This window comes from Mizuhopecten yessoensis, unplaced genomic scaffold (assembly GCF_002113885.1).
Source record: "Mizuhopecten yessoensis strain PY_sf001 unplaced genomic scaffold, ASM211388v2 scaffold3333, whole genome shotgun sequence".
NCBI lineage: Eukaryota > Metazoa > Mollusca > Bivalvia > Pectinida > Pectinidae > Mizuhopecten > Mizuhopecten yessoensis.
The window spans coordinates 9,758-31,774 of record NW_018404992.1 but is presented as its reverse complement, the minus strand read 5'-3'; the positions used below and the strand labels follow the sequence as shown (position 1 = coordinate 31,774).

The following is a 22,017-nucleotide window of genomic DNA, read 5'->3' as shown; positions in this document are numbered from 1 at the left end:
TTTCATGACAGCATTATAGTTCATTGCCATGGCTACTTTTTACGCTTTAGTGCCTAGGCTTACTGTGATAATGATTTGAATGTTCATTTGTTTACTATTGTATCATGATTTTAATTAACCCTTTTACTAACAGAGGACCCTGTGGAAGATCAGCTATGCTAAACTTATTATTATTATTATTATTATTATCATTGCAATATTATTGTGCGAATCATATTTTTGGGATAATTAACCCGCAAAATTACGAAAAGTATCAGCCCCACATAATTATCCTGCTATATACATGTAGTAATATAAGACATTTAAAAGAATGTTTGTTTCCCCTACCCCGGGTCTACTCTTTGTAAACAGACCAGGCAGGCAGGTACTTTTTTTTTCAACTGGATGTCATGGATGGTTTAACTGGTCAGGCCACTTATCAGTTGTTTGTGCTCAATTTGAGTGTATTTATTCAGATTATCAATCCTTTTGATGTCAAGCACTATTCAAAATATGCACATTTAGTGCATAAAACTAATGTAGCATTAAAGTGTATATTTACTACTTTCTGATTTGACAGTTATTAAAGCTTTTATTAATAACATATTTATACATGTATGACAAGGTGTGGATTCCATATTGCCACAGTTTGTTGCTTGTTATACATGTATACTGTATGTATTCACTGCCAGGATATTTACCCAGTGTCACAAAAATCTTGAAAATATAAAACTGGAAATAACATTAAGAAAATCAAACTTTGCAGTTAATATATATATGTATTTATAATAATACATTTAAAGTATCTGACTAGAACAAAACAATCGAACACACAATGACTAGAATCAAAAGGGCCCGTAGATTAATTGACAAAAGTCTATTTCTTTGGATTTCGTTTTTACTCTAAATCAAAATTGGGCTCAAAAGTCACACCGTTTAATAGCCTACTCCTATAACATAAGAAACCACTGGTCTGCCTTTTTTCAATCGGATATGATTTTGCGACTGCAACCTCTTATTTCCGAAGCACTAATTCTTTGATGCAGATTCCACCCGAAATCCGGGCGGAACAAAATCGGCTAGAAAAACTGACTTTAGTGGTTCACAGTTCATGACAACGATGTCTACTCACTGTTCATATAATATTTATCCCATATGTATGCCACAGACACAAATATATAATATATTAAGGAATAGAACACTCAAAATGCTTGTCCGTCGTTGTATCACTTCTCTGACCTACTTTTACAACATGGCTTCTTGGGTTGATACAAAATAGCAGAGGGGATTTCAAACGGAACGAAATGAGTTTGTATTCTGTTTGTAGAACATTGCATGTAATTCGTTTTTGTACTAACCAGAAAATCATGACCAATGTTGTCTGCTTCGCTTCGAAAGAGGAAAAAACTCATTATTTGTGTCTTTTACACGAATTTTTTTTCTCATTTAATCATGGATTTATGGAAAGAAATATTTATTATATTATACTTAATTCGTACAGAAGACGACAATGCGATCTTGTCGCCCATCTTTCAAGTAGGCACTGAGTTTACCCTCGATACATACCGCTAAATTGATAAATAACTCAAGAGAGTTCCTGGAAGACTTCCGATAATATCGGAACCAATGTCCGAATGGAAACGAATTATATTCGGGAATAAAAAAAGTCCGTTTTTTGGGGGACAAATACTTTTTTGACTCGGTGACTTATTTTTGACCCGGTCGGGCGAGGGGAAACAAACATGTTTTTTTTTTTATTTTGGCCTAACTTTGACTTGTTTATCTGGTGACTGCTGTGCGAGCCAGTTAAGACAATAAACATAACCCCAAAGAAATTCACAGTAATTCAAATTTTCTCGATATAGTCACTTTAAGTGTTTTTTTCTACCTCAATTTTACAGCAGCTGTACCTGTGCACCTATATAATTTGGAAAAACATAAATATTTTCATCAAGATTTGGATGATGGTTCTGATACTTTTTTTTGGCACTGTTTCACAAAGCTTTTAAGCAAAGGAAAAATATAAAAAAAAATACTACACTCACATGATAATTGGATTCCCAATAAAGTAACAATACCAAATCTTTACAAAAATTTACAAAAGACTAGGAGTTATCTCCCTTCCAGTCAATGTCAATTAATGTAAGGTTGTAACTTTTAACTCCGAACCTGTGTATTTACCATCCAGGGCTAACAACTCATCCACACTTGAAAAAACCACCATATCTAACCTTGAACAAGACACATACTTTATAACAAATACCAACCTGATCGACCTGCCTCCTCCTCCTCCGGTCCGTCCCTCAGTTGGTCACTGTGGGCACGAATCTGCTCCAGCAATCGTAATACCCGAGCCTCACGCCGGCCACGCTTATCATCAGGGTGGCTGTGTACTATGTTATGGAGTGCAGCTGCTGCTCGAGCGCGTGCAGCCTTACTGCCTCTCGTGTTGCCTAGCAACCCAGAGTCTTTGTCACTGCCATGAAGTAGTTGGATCAGCAGAGGCATACAACCTAGAATAGATATACCATTAAACATATAAAACCATTAGATTTATAAACCATTAGACATATAAAACCATTCAACATATATAAAACCATTAAATTAATAACCATAAGACATTCTTTTGGCCTGCAGATTATCTATCAAGAGCAACTTCACAACAAAAATACAAAAATTTTTATTTAATGCTTAAAAACATTTACAATTTATTTTATTTTATTCTTGGTTTCATCTGGACATTGATCTTGAAACATGCAGTGTTCATTACTAACTTCTAATACTTGGTATATTTTCTTCATATTTCATTCACAATAGACAAACATAGTGACCCTATAAGCATTTGAAACTTAGTGGTAACACTGATCTCACCTGACTGTCGCATGGCGATACAGCTGTCCTGAGAACTGGACATGGCCAGGAGTGTACGACTCATGTCATCCTTGTCGTGTGTCCCCAACATGGACAGCAGCGAGTACACCATCTCCACCTACAGTAACCATGACAACAGAACTATAGAAACATACACCATCTCCACCTTCAGTAACCAAGACAACAGAACTATAGAAACATACACCATCTCCACCTACAGTAACCATGACCAGGGGCGTTTCTAGGATATTTGAAAGAGGGGGCGTAGAATCAAATCTTTCGCGGAGCGGAGCGAGTTGAAAAAAGAATTTGGACCTCTTTTTTGCTAAAAAACATAAAATAATTGTGAAATGCACTAATGTAACGGTTCGTGACTTGGAGCATATAAAAAGAAATCAGAGTATGTGTTTAATTAATGAATATGATAAATTGCCATATTCAATACAATATTAGCAGATTACGATAGTTTTTTTTCTTTTCTTTTTTTTTGAAAAAAAAATATTTACGCCCATTACGCCCTCACCTGGACCCGCCCCTGATGACAACATAACAATAGTAACATACATCATCTCCACCTACAGTAACCATGACAACAGAACTATAGTGACATACACCATCTCTTCCTACAGTAACCATGCCAACAGAGCTATAGTCACATACACCATCTCCTCCTACAGTAACCATGTCAACAGAACTATAGTGACATACACCATCTCCCCCTACAGTAACCATGACCAGGGGCGTTTCTAGGATATTTGAAAGAGGGGGCGTAGAATCAAATCTTTCGCGGAGCGGAGCGAGTTGAAAAAAGAATTTGGACCTCTTTTTTGCTAAAAAACATAAAATAATTGTGAAATGCACTAATGTAACGGTTCGTGACTTGGAGCATATAAAAAGAAATCAGAGTATGTGTTTAATTAATGAATATGAAAAATTGCCATATTCAATACAATATTAGCAGATTACGATAGTTCTTTTTCTTTTCTTTTTTCTTGAAAAAAAAATATTTACGCCCATTACGCCCTCACCTGGCCCCGCCCCTGATGACAAAATAACAATAGTAACATCCATCATCTCCACCTACAGTAACTATGACAACAGAACTATAGTGACATACACCATCTCTTCCTACAGTAAGCATGACAACAGAACTAAAGTAACATACACCATACCCACCTACAGTAACCAAGACAACAGAGCTATAGCAACATACACCATCTCCATCTACAGTAACCCTGACAACAGAACTATAGAAACATACACCATCTCCCCTTACAGTAACCATGACCAGGGGCGTTTCTAGGATATTTGAAAGAGGGGGCGTAGAATCAAATCTTTCGCGGAGCGGAGCGAGTTGAAAAAAGAATTTGGACCTCTTTTTTGCTAAAAAACATAAAATAATTGTGAAATGCACTAATGTAACGGTTCGTGACTTGGAGCATATAAAAAGAAATCAGAGTATGTGTTTAATTAATGAATATGATAAATTGCCATATTCAATACAATATTAGCAGATTACGATAGTTTTTTTTCTTTTCTTTTTTCTTGAAAAAAAAATATTTACGCCCATTCCCCCCTCACCTGGCCCCGCCCCTGATGACAACATAACAATAGTAACATACATCATCTCCACCTACAGTAAACATGACAACGGAGCTATATTAACATACACCATCTTCACCTACAGTAACCATTACAACGGAGCTATAGTAACATAAACAATCTCCTCCTACAGTAACCATGACCAGGGGCGTTTCTAGGATATTTGAAAGAGGGGGCGTAGAATCAAATCTTTCGCGGAGCGGAGCGAGTTGAAAAAAGAATTTGGACCTCTTTTTTGCTAAAAAACATAAAATAATTGTGAAATGCACTAATGTAACGGTTCGTGACTTGGAGCATATAAAAAGAAATCAGAGTATGTGTTTAATTAATGAATATGATAAATTGCCATATTCAATACAATATTAGCAGATTACGATAGTTTTTTTTTTTTTCTTTTTTTTTGAAAAAGAAATATTTACGCCCATTACGCCCTCACCTGGACCCGCCCCTGATGACAACATAACAATAGTATCATACATCATCTCCACCTACAGCAACCATGACAACAGAACTAAAGTAACATACACCATCCCTACCTACAGTAACCATGACTACAGACCTATAGTAACATACACCCTCTCCATCTACAGTACCCATGACAACAGACCTATAGTGACATACACCATCTCCCCCTACAGTAACCATGACAAAGGAGCTATAGTAACATAAACAATCTCCTCCTACAGTAACCATGTCAACAGAACTATAGTGACATACACCATCTCCCCCTACAGTAACCATGTCAACAGAACTATAGTATCATACACCATCTCCACCTACAGTAACCATGACAACAGAACTATAGTAATTATAACACCAACATCAAATATATGTTAGTCTGACCATGCTGAAATTGCACACTCAGAACACTGTTGTTGACTTTTTTGTGTGAATTTTATATTTGCCATTTTCTCCCATAAGAATCCAACAATAATTAATCAAAGCTTTTGTGTGGATGAAAAATGTTTTTCCAATGTTTTGCAGTGGTACAAGGATCCTTACCAAATTGTGACAACTACATAAGAGTAACCCTTACCATGGGTACAGAAACTGTGACAACAAGTTAGTAACTATGACGACAGCAGGGCTAGAAATTAATTTTCAAAGCCACTGGTCAGTTTGGCTAGAAGTTTCCTATTTTACAAGTCCATGTTCAAATTCCACGAACCAAATATTAATCAACAAGGTAAGTCATATGTCTAGCCCCGGACAGATACAGTAACCAATACAATGATATCAGTAAATGTGACTGTTTATGTCTTCACCTTGGTTCCGAGTTGCTGCGGTGGATTGACAGGGTCCTGCTGTGGTGGAGGCTGGACCTGTGGGGGCTGGACCTGTGATAGAGGGGGTGCCACCTGTCCCGGTGGGGTCTGCGTAGGTAGTGGCGCTTGGCCTGTACCGGGGGGTGGGGCAATCCCCGGGGGTACGGGTGTCGCGGAGGACTGCTGGCTACTGTTGGTGGAATTAAAACTCATCACACTTGACAGCTCTGTGGACTGGTCCGTCTCCGCTAGACGGCTCTCCCGGCCTGACAAGTCTGTAAAGACACAGTTGTCATAAATAAAAGCAAAATTTCTAACAGTTTATTTCTACAGAGAATGTATAAAATAAATATATAAACAGGATGTAAGTGAGATTCATAACTTTGGAGATAAGAAATATCAAAGTTTTACTTTCTACATTTAAGTTTTTGTCATAATAAATAAGTTTAAAAAACTTTTATATTAGAGGATATTATAGTACACTTACTGATGTCAAATTTAGATGGGTGAGGACAATTCAATTCCTGATAAAGGGTTAGGCCTGGCAGCATTGATCAAGAGTGACTTATGCAGTGGTCAATGACTATATAAATTATAATTATTTACTTAACTTCCTTTGTCCTTCAAATCAAAAGTTGAGAAATATTATAAATTCTATATACAAGTGATTTTCCTCAAAGTAATATATCTGCAATCTTACAACTTGGGAGATTATCAGATCAAATTGCCAACAATATCATATTCAATTCTCAGCCCTAATTACCCCAAAAAAATTCTATAGCAGACGTAGGGCTTATCTTAGGAAATCTCCAAATTTAATGCATTCTGAGAACTTTGTGGCTCCAACTCCTTACCTTTCTTCATAGGACTCATGGGCCAGGCCCCGTGATACAGTGAACCAATGTTGAAGCTGGCATCGGGGTCCATTACAACGGACGAGTTCTGGTCGTCACCGGGAGCAGTCTGTGTCGCTATGGATGTGTTGGCGTCATCATCACCTGTGTGTCCGTAGTTCCGCTAGAATCACACAAGTTACATAACCAAACTATAATATCTTACAATTAGTTGAACTGTGTAGGACTTACACTGGGTTTTTATAGAACTCCTCAATTCTTCTATAACTCAGCAGTGCTTGAATGCAAGTTCAATATATAACTAAAATATTTCAAGATGTAAACAATTATTAAAGGTGGAAGATGGGTAACTACTAAAATGCCTAAAGGGCCTGTATCATTCACATTGGAATTGAACATATTTTATCATAATAAAATATTTCTCATCAAAATTTTGCAAATATGTTACACCATTTTGGGACCTTCCTATATATAAAATTTCAATACAGGGCAACACTCCAATCATTACTGATATATATATAAGAGTGTTGCCCCTGGGTCACAATCCCAGTATTAGATATATCACATTAAAGTGTTGCCTTTGCCAGTCCCAGTATAAGTGATGTGTAAGAGCATTACCCCTTGGTCACAATCCTGACTCAACATACCTGCTGCTCCTGACTGTACCCATTGACCTGCTGGCTAGCTGTAGCCTCAATCTGGAAAACACACAAAAGTAACATCAACACAATGCAAGTACAGTCAAACTTCAATAAATCACTGACAATTGACATTTTTCGATCTGGCAAATTTGCGACAAATACTTTTGTGAGTCATTTTTTTTGCAGTTTTGAATTTCCCTCAAAAATCTGATAATTAGGAAAACATTGCACATTATTGCAGTATACTACTGTGGTCTATTACCTGTTGGTGTGTTACCTGTGGTCTATTACCTGTTGGCGTGTTACCTGTGGTGTATTACCTGCAAATGTGTTGCCTGTGGTATATTACCTTGTAAGTGTGTTACCTGTGGTCTATTACTGTGGTATATTACCTGTGGTACATAACATGTAGGTGTGTTACCTGTGGTACATTACATGTAGGTGTGTTAACTGTGGTACATTACATGTAGGTGTGTTACCTGTGGTACATTACATGTAGGTGTGTTAACTGTGGTATACTACAGTTAACACACCTACATGTAATGTACCACAGGTAACACACCTACAGGTAATGTACCACAGTTAACACACCTACATGTAATGTAGGTGTGTTAACTGTGGTACATTACATGTAGGTGTGTTACCTGTGGTACATTACATGTAGGTGTGTTACCTATGGTACATTACATGTAGGTGTGTTAACTGTGGTATACTACAGTGCTCTATTACCTGTAGCTGGTGCTGTTGTTGCTGTATCTTTAGTATATCTGTCTCTATGGCCTGTACCCTCGTCAGTCTAGCCTCCTGTCGCTGAACTATCTGGTCATTGGTGCCCATTTTCTGTTGAAATGCATCCTGCACTCGTTTGACCTCAAACTCAAGTTGACGCCGTGCCATCTCAGTCTGTCTGTGGTACTGAAACCGCCAAGAGATGAACAACATTGTCCTATATCTAAGTTACTCAACATTTTACAGTGTAACACAAATTATACTTTACAATAAAAGGAATTTGTTTCTGCGAAAAGGAGTGGACTCAGTAATATATACCTCCTTTTAACAAAAATATCTTATTGATCAAAAAAGTCTTCCACATTCTAATTTCCATCCTCATCAATCAGCTCATCTGTCTCAAGACCATGACTCTGTTGTTCCCAATAAAACTTTGACCTGATAAGTGGAAGGTAGAGATGTTGCTTACCTTGTCAGACAATGGCAGCCCCTCCAGCTTCTGTTTGATAGCCTCTATCTGCTCAAAGTACCACTTCCTCTGTTTCCCTTCATCACCTATGTCATTCAGAAGCTTAGACCTGCAAAGAAAAACATATTACTCATCTAGGTCATTGGGGAGCTTACACCTGCAGAATAATGTGTTGTAGTATTGATTACTTAGGTTGTTCAGGGGCTTATTAACCTGCAGCAAACTGTGTTGTAACATTGATTATCTAGGTCGTTCAGGAGCTTGTCTGCAACATCCAGCATCATATCATTGACCATCAAAGTCATCCAAGAGCTTACCGGTACATACAGTTGACAAAAGCATTGAAACAGATCATGTGAACTACAGGTACCACAAACCAAACACATCTGTGAACTCAATTTTGCATTTGTGAAAATGTATATTATTTTCCTTCATAGCCACCTGTTTAAAGTATGCCCTGTGTATCATTTTTAGACATATTTTTTTTTTAAATACTAAGTATGATACAAAGAATTTCTGGATCAACTTAAGAATTTCCCATAATTTTGTTTTGATTGTTATAGACAGAATATGATGTTGAGATAGTTTGTATATGAACAAGTTGGAATCCTTCCCAATCTGATAAAAGTAAGAGGAAGTCAAATACCCAGTTTAACAGTAAACACACCACACAACTGTACCGAACCGTTGCTGTAAAATTGGCTCAAATTAAAGTCCAAACTATCATGAAAGGGAAAACATTCCTACACTGATTTCCATCTCTTCTTTGTAAATTTAAACAACATGTGTGCATTATAACAAATTTCCTATTGATGGTGTTTGCATGTGGTTCCTGTGAGTTTAACTGTCAGTACGGTACGTAAGTTATCAGGTATCTCACTGCTCTGTAGCCGTAGAACTGCGAACAAACTCCGTTTTACGCTAATTATAGACAAGGCCACACTTCCATCATTACGTCCGCACCTCACTTTCAACACGGAGCCAGGATGGTTAATGTTTTGTCAGCCTAACATTCAATCACAGCTAATTCTTCATTCAAAATACTTTTGTCTAAATGTCTAAGAAATATAATGTTCATATAACCTTGATGTATTTCTGTGTGTACCATCAATTAATAATTAGGTTATTTGTGTTTTACGTCCTATTAACAGTTATGGTCATTTAAGGATGTGCCAGGTTTTGGTGGAGGAAAGCCAGAGTTCCCGGAGAAAAACCACTGACCTACCGTCAGTACCTGGTGACTGCACGTAGGTGTCGAACCTGCCACCCAGTGGTGGAGGGCTCTCAAACCTGCCACCCAGTGGTGGAGGGCTCTCGAACCCGCCACCCAGTGGTGGAAGCCTCTCGAACCCGCCACCCAGTGGTGGAGGGCTCTCGAACCCGCCACTCAGTGGTCGAGTGCTCTGGAACCTGCCACCCTGTGGTGGAGGGCTCTCAAACCCGCCACCTAGTGGTGGAGGGCTAGTGGAAGCAGAATGTCAGACGCCTTAACCAGTTGGCCACCGCGGCCCCTCCATCAATTAATAATTGCAGAACTAATAAAGAATTCTTGAATGTATAATGTGTAAACATTTATTCCTAAGGACTCCCCATTCCACTATATACTGAAGCACTGTTGGGCCTAATGGGCCGGGATATTTCCATTTACCAGATAGCTCAGCCAGTCCCACTGAATTCTGACTCAAAACACAGGTTTTTTTGTTTGCTTATTTCATCTTCATCAATTTTTCATAAAAATCCCGCAAGTCATAATTTTCTTTTCAGAATTGATTTATCAAAGCTTTAATACAGTCATATGCTAAACAAACAAGTTTGGAACACGTAACTACAGTTTGTGGCAGTGATACGAGGATCCTTCAGTAATATAACCTTGGTTATTGTAAAACAATGTAAATGTTCCTACTCTGAAATGTTCCTATACTGTCAACAGAACCTTTCCGGTATAACGCAATTCTTTTTTAAGTCTAACATCTAAAGATCTGATCAGTTGTCAATTTTGTGATTGTGTCACTTATTTGAGTACAAGATCATACACATCCTATATCTGTTTCAATAATCATAAAAGTTCACCTAAGGTAATTGTCTGTAAGTCACAGTCAAACTGACAAGGCTTGAGAGAACTTGGTACAAAATGTACCTGTTTCCCTGTGATTTACGTAAGTCACAGTCAAACTGACAAGGCTGGAGAGAACTTAGTACAAAATGTACCTGTTTCCCTGAAAGTCACAGTCAAGCTGACAAGGCTTGAGAGAACTTGGTACAAAATGTTACTGTTTCCCTGTGATTTACGTAAGTCACAGTCAAACTGACAAGGCTGGAGAGAACTTAGTACAAAATGGACCTGTTTCCCTGAAAGTCACAGTCAAGCTGACAAGGCTTGAGAGAACTTGGTACAATATGTAACTGTTTCCCTGTGATTTACGTAAGTCACAGTCAAACTGACAAGGCTTGAGAGAACTTGGTACAAAATGTAACTATTTCCTGTAATTTACGTAAGTCACAGTCAAACAGACAAGGCTTGAGAGAACTTGGTACAAAATGTAACTGTTTCCTGTAATTTACGTAAGTGACAGTAAAACTGACGAGGCTTGAGAGAACTTGGTACAAAACGTAACTGTTTCCTGTAATTTACGTAAGTCACAGTCAAACTGACAAGGCTTGAGAGAACTTGGTACAAAATGTTACTGTTTTCTCACAATCACTTTGTTTCTATTAGTGTAAATTTTATTTATAACTTTTCTTCGGGAATGAGATCATTGAACCTAATGGATTTTTCATGAAAACCATCATAGCCTCAATTTCTAATGGTAAGTTTCACTTTCTGCAGATTTATTTCTTCAGACAACAGGTGTTTTTGTTATTCCTAACAACTCTTATTTTTCCCACCCAATAAGGGATGTAACTAATTACATCAGTTACCACAAGGTTGAAATGAAACCGAACCAATCAGGAAATGTACTTTGACGTAATGTGATGTATGATTTTCAGAACAAGATTCATCAGCTTGGTATGAACAATAAAGGCTAAGTTTGTTTTAAACAAACAGGAAATGAAAATGTTTTTGTCAGCTTTCAAAAACATCTGTTTCCTTTGTCAAGCAAAGAGTGTAAATGACCGGTGGTGTTTGACGGCTTTAAACCACTGAAAACAACTCTTGGTTTAGAGTCGAGACAGCGGTCAATTAAACTTTTTGCTTGACAAAGGAAACAGACATTTTTGAAAGCTCGCAAATCAGTTTTCAATTCCTGTTTGTGTTCAAAACAATCTTGGCCTTTATGTGATGTACGAGTTCCACTGAGGTGACGATACCGGTGTCGCCCTGGTTATAATTACAGCAGTGCTCACCGTTCATTGTGTAGTTCCCTTAGTATGGCCATCACTCCTCCGTCCATCACCAGGTGGTGCTTCACGAGTCCCTCGCCCGCTGGACGTGCATTACCTGGCAACGACAGGATGACATCACTTCCTGCGGGCATGTTGGACTGTGATGCCTGGAGCTGGTTCAGTGGCTTCATCGGACCGCCGTCGTTTGGGGAGATATCCTCATCTGTAGAAACACATGTGATAGTGACATTAGCATTATACAAGTAAAGATAGACTGGCTTCCGCTGCCCTTAAGTTTTTATGAAGGATTTCCCAACTGCATTTTACTACTAGCTTATCTCCCCCTAGTCTAGACTCAGACATCCAAGTGATCAAAATTATTGGAGTTAATTTTGTTTCTAAATAATCTAATATCTATAACATTCTAGAGACGAGGGCCAGTCGGAAGTAAAGATAACACTCTAGATTTTTGATAATTCATAAGAAGTTTTGATATTAAAAACAAAATTATCCCAAATATTTCTTCAAACAGTTGTAAACAAATTACTGTTTTTTTCCTCCACTCGCCTCTTAAGTTTAAGTCTTTTAATTAATTGAGAACAATTTCCAAATAAAATATTTGCTGAGAAATTATTACACCAATATCTTAGGGGTGAAAGGGTTAATATTGCTGTTAGGAAACTCCATGTACCACGTGGCGCAGCCCAGCATAGAGCTCTTGAAAATACCGACAATATAAATATTCCTTACACTTAGTTCAGAACAATCAATACACGATAATCTCGGTAACATTTGTAAGCAGTATTGCTATAGTTTACACGTGCCTGAAAGTCCTCCATCAGTTGTGTTTTTGGCTTTCTGACAAATACTCAATGAATATCCAACAGTAGAAAATATCTTGTTGAAGAGGTAATTTGTCATCAATTTCGCTGTTAAATGCGTGGATGTCTATTAGACATGTCAAAGAATCCCCTTTTTTCTGACTTCTCGACAGGTATTTACTCATTCACCCCGGAAATTTGATAATGAACTATACAAACCTTTGAATTTGAAGAGTTCAAATGTGTCTTCAGGGGTGAATGAGTTAACAGATAAACACAGCTTTCTGTTATATTACTTTACTTCTCTGTACGAGACTCAAGCAACACAATTTCGTCACCGTTCCCAGAAATGTTATGGACAAATGCTGACTCAGACAACAAGTGCGGGCGTCTGGTCGATGGCTTATTACATGTATACAGAACGTACCTAACTGCCATTGATTTACCCTGCACCATTACACGGACACAAAACAACACCAAATACCAAATACTACTCATGGAGAGACACATAAATATTCATGATTTTCCCAACAAACTTTATAAAAACGTTTCAATATTCATCAATCTGTCTGGAACCTCGAAAATATTCATTTAAGCGACCATTCAGACCAACGCTTCATGGCAAATGTAACATATCTACAGGCAAGCAATAATTATTGGTGCTAAGGGAAAATCTTAAAAGAAGCGAATTTCCTGTTAAATTTCACTAACGCTTTTCTATGGAATGTTTTAACTAATGATGGGCAGCACTATCAGAACCATCACTGTTATTGAACTAGATACACAGACAATTCAGGGCTATTTCAGGGCATCTTAAGGGCATTTTTTCAGTGAAAATATGGCCCATTAAAGTATCCTGCCATTTGCAAGTTCTCAAAATACAGAGATCTAAATGTATAACTTGGATGTCTTTAACCTCAATACACCAGGGCCCACTTGTATAAAACATCTCAACTCTTGAGATTTCCTCAAGTCTAAGATTTCCCATAGACAATACATTGCTTGAGATTTCCCTTAACTTTGAGATGTTTTATACAAGTGGGCCCTGGGCTATGTAGACTTCAACTGTGACTTAGACCTGGTAACCCTTTCACCACTGTAGACCACAATGGACTCATCCAGATGAATGTATGGTAGAGTCTAGTCCAGTTACCTAGGGGTATTTATTAAAGTGTCACCTGACTGAAAGGTCATACTGTAGATATGGTAGAAAGTCACCTCATCCAACCACTTATTAAAGTGTCACCTGACTGAAAGGTCACACTAGTGTAGATATGGTAGAAAGTAACCTCATCCAACCACTTATTTGAAAATACAAAATGTAGAGGGATAAAGCAGGTCACATTAGGAGGCACAGTAGTCTGGTGGTGGGACTGCGGGCTCGTGACCCAAGGGTTGCGTGTTCGAGTCACGGCACGGCACTGTGTTGTATCTTTGAGCAAGATACTTTACTCCGCTTGTTCCAGTCTACCCAGCTGTAAATGAGTACGTGGTTGGGCAGTGCTAGAATTGTTGAATGCTAGCTGTTAGCGCGGAAATGGCAGCTCCGGCTGTATGCTCACCAGGGAGTTGAGAAAGGTAATGGGTGGTTGCAAAGGCCCTATAACCACGGATAATAATTTGTGAACCGCTTTGAGACGACCTACGCACTAGGTTAAGATAAAGTGCTATATAAGAACCTCAAATTCTTCTTATTATTATTATTAGCTATGCCAGGATCCTTTCAGTCATTAAGATTAACACGTACATTGTTTGTGTATAAAGTAAAACTTTGATATTCGTTCAAACTCTGAGCAAAGCTTCATCACACCATTGAGCGACATAAAGGAAGTCAGGTTAAACACTAATTCGGTTTGTAACAAGGGTTTATTTTTAAACATTGCAACTAATTTGTTTGGGGAATTGATGGCAGACCGACAGAGCTGGAATTTATATCGATCAGAAGGTTGACGGCCAGACACATGTAGATATTTGTGTTGTACACAACTACGCCCACATCCCAGCCAATAAATACACAGGATTTCATTATACCCGCCCAGCAAACTAGACTTAGCCCAAACAATTCATAAATGAAGCCAATCTCAACATGCCTATTATAAATACAATAAGTTCTGTAATTAAACGAATTTAGTAACTCCAGATTTAGTAAGTGTGTCACTGATATCTGTTGTTCAGATTTAGTCCTGTCTTAAGGTACCAATGTTGTTTAATGGAAATAAAATATAATTTCAAATTAAAGGCTGTTCACAATTATTGAAATTTAAAAGGAAAACTGCATGTGTCATGATAAGTGATGGGCTAATGATTGATTATTATAGAAAATTGATCGGTTTGTCCTTTCCGATTGCGACTATCGATTATAAATTCCATAATCAATATAATCGGTTCATCATTGAAATCAAAGTATTTAAATGTCTTCCATGTTCTTATGATTTTTACTACATGTACATTGTATATGATTGATAAAAATGCATAAAAGTTGCCTGATATCCATTCATTATAAAAGAACGAAACCTTAAATTGAACAACTCTGTCTATTGATGTAATAGTAGTACTAGTGTTCTCACTTTATTGGGGTTCATCCCCAAAACATTATGAATCGATTATCGATCGGTTTACTACTTCCAATTACAGAACGATTATCAATTATGCCTTTAAACCGATTATGACTTTAAACTGATCGCTAGTTAGGATTACCAATGGGATTATCTGAAAACAAAAATTGTCTACATAAACACTATTTCAATTTCCTATGGTTAAGGCAATAATGTGTTATAAACATTTTGAATGGAGTTTCCTTAATAAAACTCTGCTCATTTACATAATGCCAGTGTCATCCACAAGCTAACAGGACAACTTAAGTTTTTCTACATCAAGATATATATATATATATTTGATTCTTCATTTAACTTAGATTAATGTTTAAATACATTGCCCATTACGGTAACAATAAATGTAATTGTCAATTTGAAATCCTGGTTTTTACAGACTCTCATTACCATATGGCATATGGTTGTATTGACTTGGTGCATAACCACAGCTCCAGCCCAAACAACAAAACTCTGCGTTGGCGACAAACCGCTAATGTGCATTGTGGAAGCACAATGCAAATAGGGAATTTAAAAAATGTACATCCCTTAGCTAGAACAATGGACTTTCTATTGATTCATGTAGAGCATTCCATTATGTCTGGAAGGGTGAACAGGTACAAATCAATACTATAGCTAATTTCACTGATTGTTATCACAGTAATTCAATAGCATTTATCTTTTCAATGCAAATCATTGATTATACAGTTCTTTATTTGTGCAGCTGCCACAGAATTTTTTATACCCTGAGTTATCAGTGAAATTCAAATCCATGAAATAACACAATTTAGCAGACTTGCCAGAACAGATCTCTCTATTTAGGAGGGAGACCGCAACAACTTTCCCCGTCATTGTCCACATTTGTCAATTAATTCATTATACATTTGCATAGAACAGCTTCAACTAGAACTTGCAGCTGCATCCCTTTCCCCACAAAAACAGGACTTAACTCCCTAATCAATTATGCACTTAATTTTGTTCCAAATATACATTATCAATTTCTAAAAAAATATCTTGTAAATTTTCAAAAATTTTGAAAGACCAAATATATTTATAACTTCAAAAAATTAACTCATTCACCACTGAGATTTGATAATGAACTATTCCAACCTTTAAATTGAAAAAGTTTAAATGTGTCTTTAGGGGGGTTAATGAGTTAAGAAGGGTGAGAGACACTGCCTCATGTTGAGTATTAGGAAGGGTGAGAGACAAATATCTGGGTCACAGCCTCATGTTGAGTATTAGGAAGGGTGAGAGACAAATATCTGGGTCAAAGCCTCATGTTGAGTATTTACCTTCAGGGTCCTCTTCCTGATCCTCCCCTATGACAATATCATCCTCCTGGATGTCCTCTAGTGACAGGTAGAAATCATCCGACATCCCAGACACTTAAAATCTAAACCAGCGACACACTCCTTAAAATTTTGTTTTAACACCAGCAGCTACTGTAGCACAGTGTGTAATAATCCACAGAATTAGGGTTCTTCCTCAAGCAAGTTCTCTTCTTAGTATATAATAATATATGGTATCTCCTATACAAGGTTCTACTGTATTAGATCATCACCACAATCTTCATTAAGAACAATATCCTTGTTACTGTGATGACTGGTAACGGTCTCTGTTCCCTAATTAGCTATCCAGGAGAAAACACAATGGCCATGCACAATGTCATGATTTTGCGATTGTTTTCAAGAAATTTCAACAGTTTATAATCAGTCAATACTGTTGTTTGCGATAATGTAAAGATACTTCTGTGATGTTGCAACAATGTATAACACTTACAATGTACAACACCTACAATGTATAACACTTACAATATATCAGACTTACAATGTATCAAACTTATAATGTTTAACTTTTACAATATATAAAAATTACAATGTATGTATTTAAATTACAAACATTGTATCACATTAAACAATAAGGAAGGCAGATTTTCTATAAATCTTAAGCAAGAATGAAATTTCTGAAAAAGTATGTATACAAGTTTTAACACAATTCTCAACAAATAGTCAATCTTTTAGACTGTTAAGTGACTAAAACTGTTCCAAATGAAGCAGAGTAAAGTGGGGTATAATATAGCACATCAACTGTAACTAATGGCGAGGGCCAGTGTTTATATCTACAACACAGATCTGACGAACACACAGTATTCTATGTATAATACTTAGGTATTTATCCAAGAAGGTTTAGGTCTCCAGACCAGAGTACACTATATATCGGTACACGATCACGAAACAGGTACATCCAAACGAACCACAAGATTACATACGATCCAATGGTTCACGATATAGATACATCCTTACGATACAGGTACATGACTATATACGATCCGAAGTTACGTACAATGTACGATAATATAGGACCACAGACACGATAAAGGTACATCCAAATGGTCCCTATTACATGGGCTATATATGATTTGAAGCTAGAGATAATTATATATAATCACGATATAGGTCCTTCTGCACAATCCACACCACACTTGGTATGTATTATTCGTGGTTACATATCAATATACAGCTACATCCCTAAGATTGACGATATATGTACAATCTGAAGTTATATATCATCCACAAAACACATGATTACGTGTGATCGTAAGTTACACGTACAGGTACATCCATCGAACAATCTACCATTTCACATGGATACCGATATATCCATTGATTATAAACTCATGTCCTGTATCCCCAGCTTTACACAATACGTATGTAATCCCCGGAAATATACAGTATTCTGGAGAATAAATGTACTTCTTCTGCCATCCACGTGGACCAGCTGTATACACAACCACGTCCTATATATAACACGTAGGTACAGGACAAACACCAATGTTCACACAACACAACACTTCAGTATAAATCCACTAAAAACAGATATGGAAGAACAAAAATGTTTTGATTAAGTTAAAAAATGTTAAAACTTTAGCAAAAAAATCACGTTAAAAGCACCAGGATTAAATGTTATTATAGCAGTAAATTGTAAAAGTTTCCATTGGCTAACCAAAGCACCTTCCCAGAAATCTAGGTAATTGTAAAAAGTATTTCCTTGACATCTTGCTGAACACATTTGTATAAATATTGATGATTGTCGATGATCACTAGCGCCAGGTTTATAGATAAGTTCTCGTATCGCTATGATTCATTATACTGAAGCGAAACTTGAAGTCTGGTCATCAAGTATGCTGTAATCACGCTTCAACACACTGACTGACAACAGGAGTTACGTAATTATGGTGAATCCCTGTCTGTTCAGGGGAGATAACTTTCCATGACCTGTAAATCATCTCCGTCTTATCATAAGCAAGACTTTCCAGACTGTGTAGTACTTGTTTTTTTTTTCTCTGTTTGTAGTAGAAACACGAGGACACCCTATAACTGAGAACATATTTCTCTAAGACAATTTGTTGACGCTTTCTTCCTTGGTTTATGAAATATGGTCACTGTAAATCTGTCTATAGTAAAAACATCAGGAAAACGTTACTGGTAACACGTTTCTGTGAAGATCTGTTGATCTCTCCCTCAGTAAGGAGGAGCTGTCAATTATCTTTCACTCTACAGAAGTTGCTTCAGATATCACGTTTCCCCGGTAACGAATTGTCAATTTCTCTTTCAGTTTTTAAGTCAATTATCTTTCACTTTGCAGTAGTTGTTTCAGTAAAATATTACTGATATCACGTTTCCCCGGTAAAGCATTGTTGGTTTCTCCGTCTTATAGTCTATTATCTCTCTCTGTAGTAGTTACTTCAGTCTCTCACTCGTGAATTACAGCCGACTAACAGTCCAGACACAATACTGTACACTATACATGTAATTACAGCATCACCACCTCCATGTATGATGTTCCATTCACTGTGTATCTATAGCTCACCGATACACTCTACATTTATCTGTACTCTATATACGTGTAATCCAGCATCATCACTCCCTCCTGGTTTCATTCACATCTACAGCTCAGGACATCCAGGTCTAGCATCAATCTGAGATAATAACACCCTGACACTCCTGTAACCCTGTAATGGATCAGTCCAATCAATACACGGATGAGTCCAGCACTGATAGCAGGGAGGTAGTAGACCCTACACACACAATTGCTTCATTAGCATTTTAGTGTTGCTGGTGTTTTCTGATATTTCCCAATATCCTTTGAATTCGGTGAATCACTCCTGGTAAATGGACTCGGTATGTTTTTAGCCGATACATAGATCCTTGATCTGTATCCCCTACTACTGTCTGTTGATCAATACCTTGTGCTTTCTTCCAAGTTCCTTAATATCAAACAATGGTTCAATGGAGTTCTGCTTACTTTTATACTGTTTAGAACTCCAAGATATTTGTAAACTTAAACATGTATTTCTAATAATTTCAATCTTTACTTGTTATTTTATCGTAAAATGTCACAGGAGATTGATGCTTATTTCTTGATAATTCCAGAAGTCCTCCCGAACAGCAGTATCAGTATCTCTCCCTGGTGTACAAGGCTACCCTATAGTATTATAGTCCCTCCCTCAAGCTCTGAGCTATTACACTGTGTGCTAACAAGACACGAGTCCCATCTGAACACACCCTCAATAACAATGGTAATCGTTTGGCCGTGTGCTGCAGCTCTCTGACTGTGTGTTACACACGTAGGCCATCTACCAGTCCTCAGATCAATGATAGTGTTACGTAAAGCTGTACGGTTGTAGATTGTACCCCAGACAACACACACAAATGTTAATTACTATAGTAGACTCATCAACTCTCAGTTTCTTTTAAGACGGAGGATCATAATGTAGAAAAATTCAAAAATATCTATTCTCCAGTTTAAGTGACTCTGGTGGGATGACAATATTTATGTATAAATGTCAATATCGGTGAATCATCAACAGTACTGCGTCTGTAGACTCAGTATACCAGTTTCTGTAACCGACTCCGGTAATAGTCTCCGACACACTTATACACTGTAGGAAAATTGGGGATAATTCCTTAATTCCTGTAATTAGTATTATCTTGTTAATCAATATATTGGTGATTTCATATAAAACTTCACTGTTCCTTGATCTCTATACAACGTTTCTGTCACTAATGCACATCAGTTAAATCACTTTGGATTATAATATAATACTTTGTAGTTTCTGTCCAATATTATTCCCGGTATTGACAGCTGTAGCTAGACCGTGGTATAACACTGAATGACAATGTTCAGTAGGTCTTCAGTTACATTCCAAGTATCCACAGTTGTAGGATTTTGTATAATATTGGTTCGAAGTAATTCCTGGTGAATATTATTTCCAGTATTCACAGTTGGTGGAAATCCTGGCTAATGTTCAGTATTGACAGTTGTAGACTTTTTCATATAAGTTTAGTGATATTCCTGACCAATATTCCGAGTTAAGTGATATTCCTGACCAATATTCCGAGTTAAGTGATATTCCTGTCCAATATTTCGGGTATCACCAGTTGTAGACTGTTGTTTAACATTTGTTCAGTACTATCTGTCTACAATCCATGTTTTGATGGTTTTCCCAGACTGTTGTATAATATATCCCCCTGCTGTCTGTGTAGTATATATATATGACTTATCAATAGTGTTAATCACCCAGGATCGTTAGGGGTTCTCGGCACACGTACAACAGTCTAACACTACAGTCAGGATCGTTAGGGGTTCTCGGCACACGTACAACAGTCTAACACTACAGCCAGGACATCACACAGCATTACCACAGCGGGCTTGTGTGACTAGGAGAAAATGTACACCAAGGGAAAGTCTGTAGTCTTGTATGCTGGCGAAAGTCTGTAGTCTTGTACACCAGTGAAAGTCCCTAGTCTTGTACACCAGGGGACAGTCTGTAGTCTTGTACGCCAGTGAAAGTCCCTAGTCTTGTGCACCAGGGGAAAGTCTGTAGTCTTGCACACTGGCGAAAGTCCCTAGTCTTGTACACCAGTGAAAGTCCCTAGTCTTGTACACCAGTGAAAGTCCCTAGTCTTGAACACCAGGGGAAAGTCTGTAGTCTTGTACACTGGCGAAAATCCCTAGTCGTGTACGCCAGTGAAAGTCCCTAGTCTTGTACACCAGTGAAAGTCCTTAGTCTTGTACACTGGTGAAAGTCCTTAGACCGTGAGTGACTATGCAAAACAGTCTACACACTTAGCACTGTAGAAACTCCTTCATCTTATAAGCAACTACACTTTTCCTCGTCAGTTCCTGCACCTGTACTATACAGACAACCGTGTGTACCATTACATAACCAGTAGCCCTTATCTGTCTCACCATGTGTGGTATATAACAGGGCCTGTCTGTCTTTGATATACTCCTCAATGTTAGGTTTATATCAATCAATCTCAATCCCTCTGATACCCTATCTACACTTTCTACTCCAGCTTGTCAAAATCTCTACTAAACGATTTTACATTGGTTTGAAGGGTGATGTTAAACGCCCCGCTATCTGATCTCAGAATATCTGTATTGTCGTAAAATAGGGAAAAATGGAAGATTATTTTCTCTTTGATTTTAGAATATTCTGTCCATCAAAATCCCCGGTATTTTACACATCCCCTACTCTTGACACTGCAGCCCTACATTCCAGTAGATATTTCCTACTTCACTGGCGTCTGTAACACTGGCGTCTGTAACACTGTCCTGCACGGCTACATTCTCACTGCCACCAAATCTTATCTCTGGCTGGAATGCAACACAATATTTCGTTGTCTGTTTATTTCGGTGATATTACTCCAATGATCAAATTAACGGCTGTTCCTTATAAAACAGTAAATTTCAAATACACGATCGTTCCACGTCATTGATTTCCGAAGTATGTGACAAAGGTAGTACTATAACAGTTCATAACACAATCATCCAATCTTGATGAAGTTCTCTTCCAGTCTATCTG

The 22,017-nt window shown here is 37.5% G+C and overlaps 1 protein-coding gene across 1 annotated transcript in view; it reads right to left on the bottom strand.

Annotated features, from left to right (window-relative positions):
* LOC110447351 (adenomatous polyposis coli homolog) overlaps window positions 1–16,950 on the bottom strand; it is a 28,454-nt gene extending 11,504 nt beyond the window's left edge. The window contains exons 1-9 of the mRNA XM_021492971.1: window positions 16,439–16,950; window positions 11,756–11,957; window positions 8,411–8,519; window positions 7,942–8,127; window positions 7,219–7,269; window positions 6,572–6,734; window positions 5,718–5,992; window positions 2,851–2,968; window positions 2,247–2,492 (exon numbers count right to left, since the gene is read on the bottom strand). Coding sequence (XP_021348646.1) covers window positions 2,247–2,492; window positions 2,851–2,968; window positions 5,718–5,992; window positions 6,572–6,734; window positions 7,219–7,269; window positions 7,942–8,127; window positions 8,411–8,519; window positions 11,756–11,957; window positions 16,439–16,523 — 1,435 coding nt within the window. The 5' untranslated portion in view covers window positions 16,524–16,950. The remainder of the gene's footprint in view (window positions 1–2,246; window positions 2,493–2,850; window positions 2,969–5,717; window positions 5,993–6,571; window positions 6,735–7,218; window positions 7,270–7,941; window positions 8,128–8,410; window positions 8,520–11,755; window positions 11,958–16,438) is intronic.
* Between the last annotated feature and the right edge of the window lie 5,067 nt (window positions 16,951–22,017).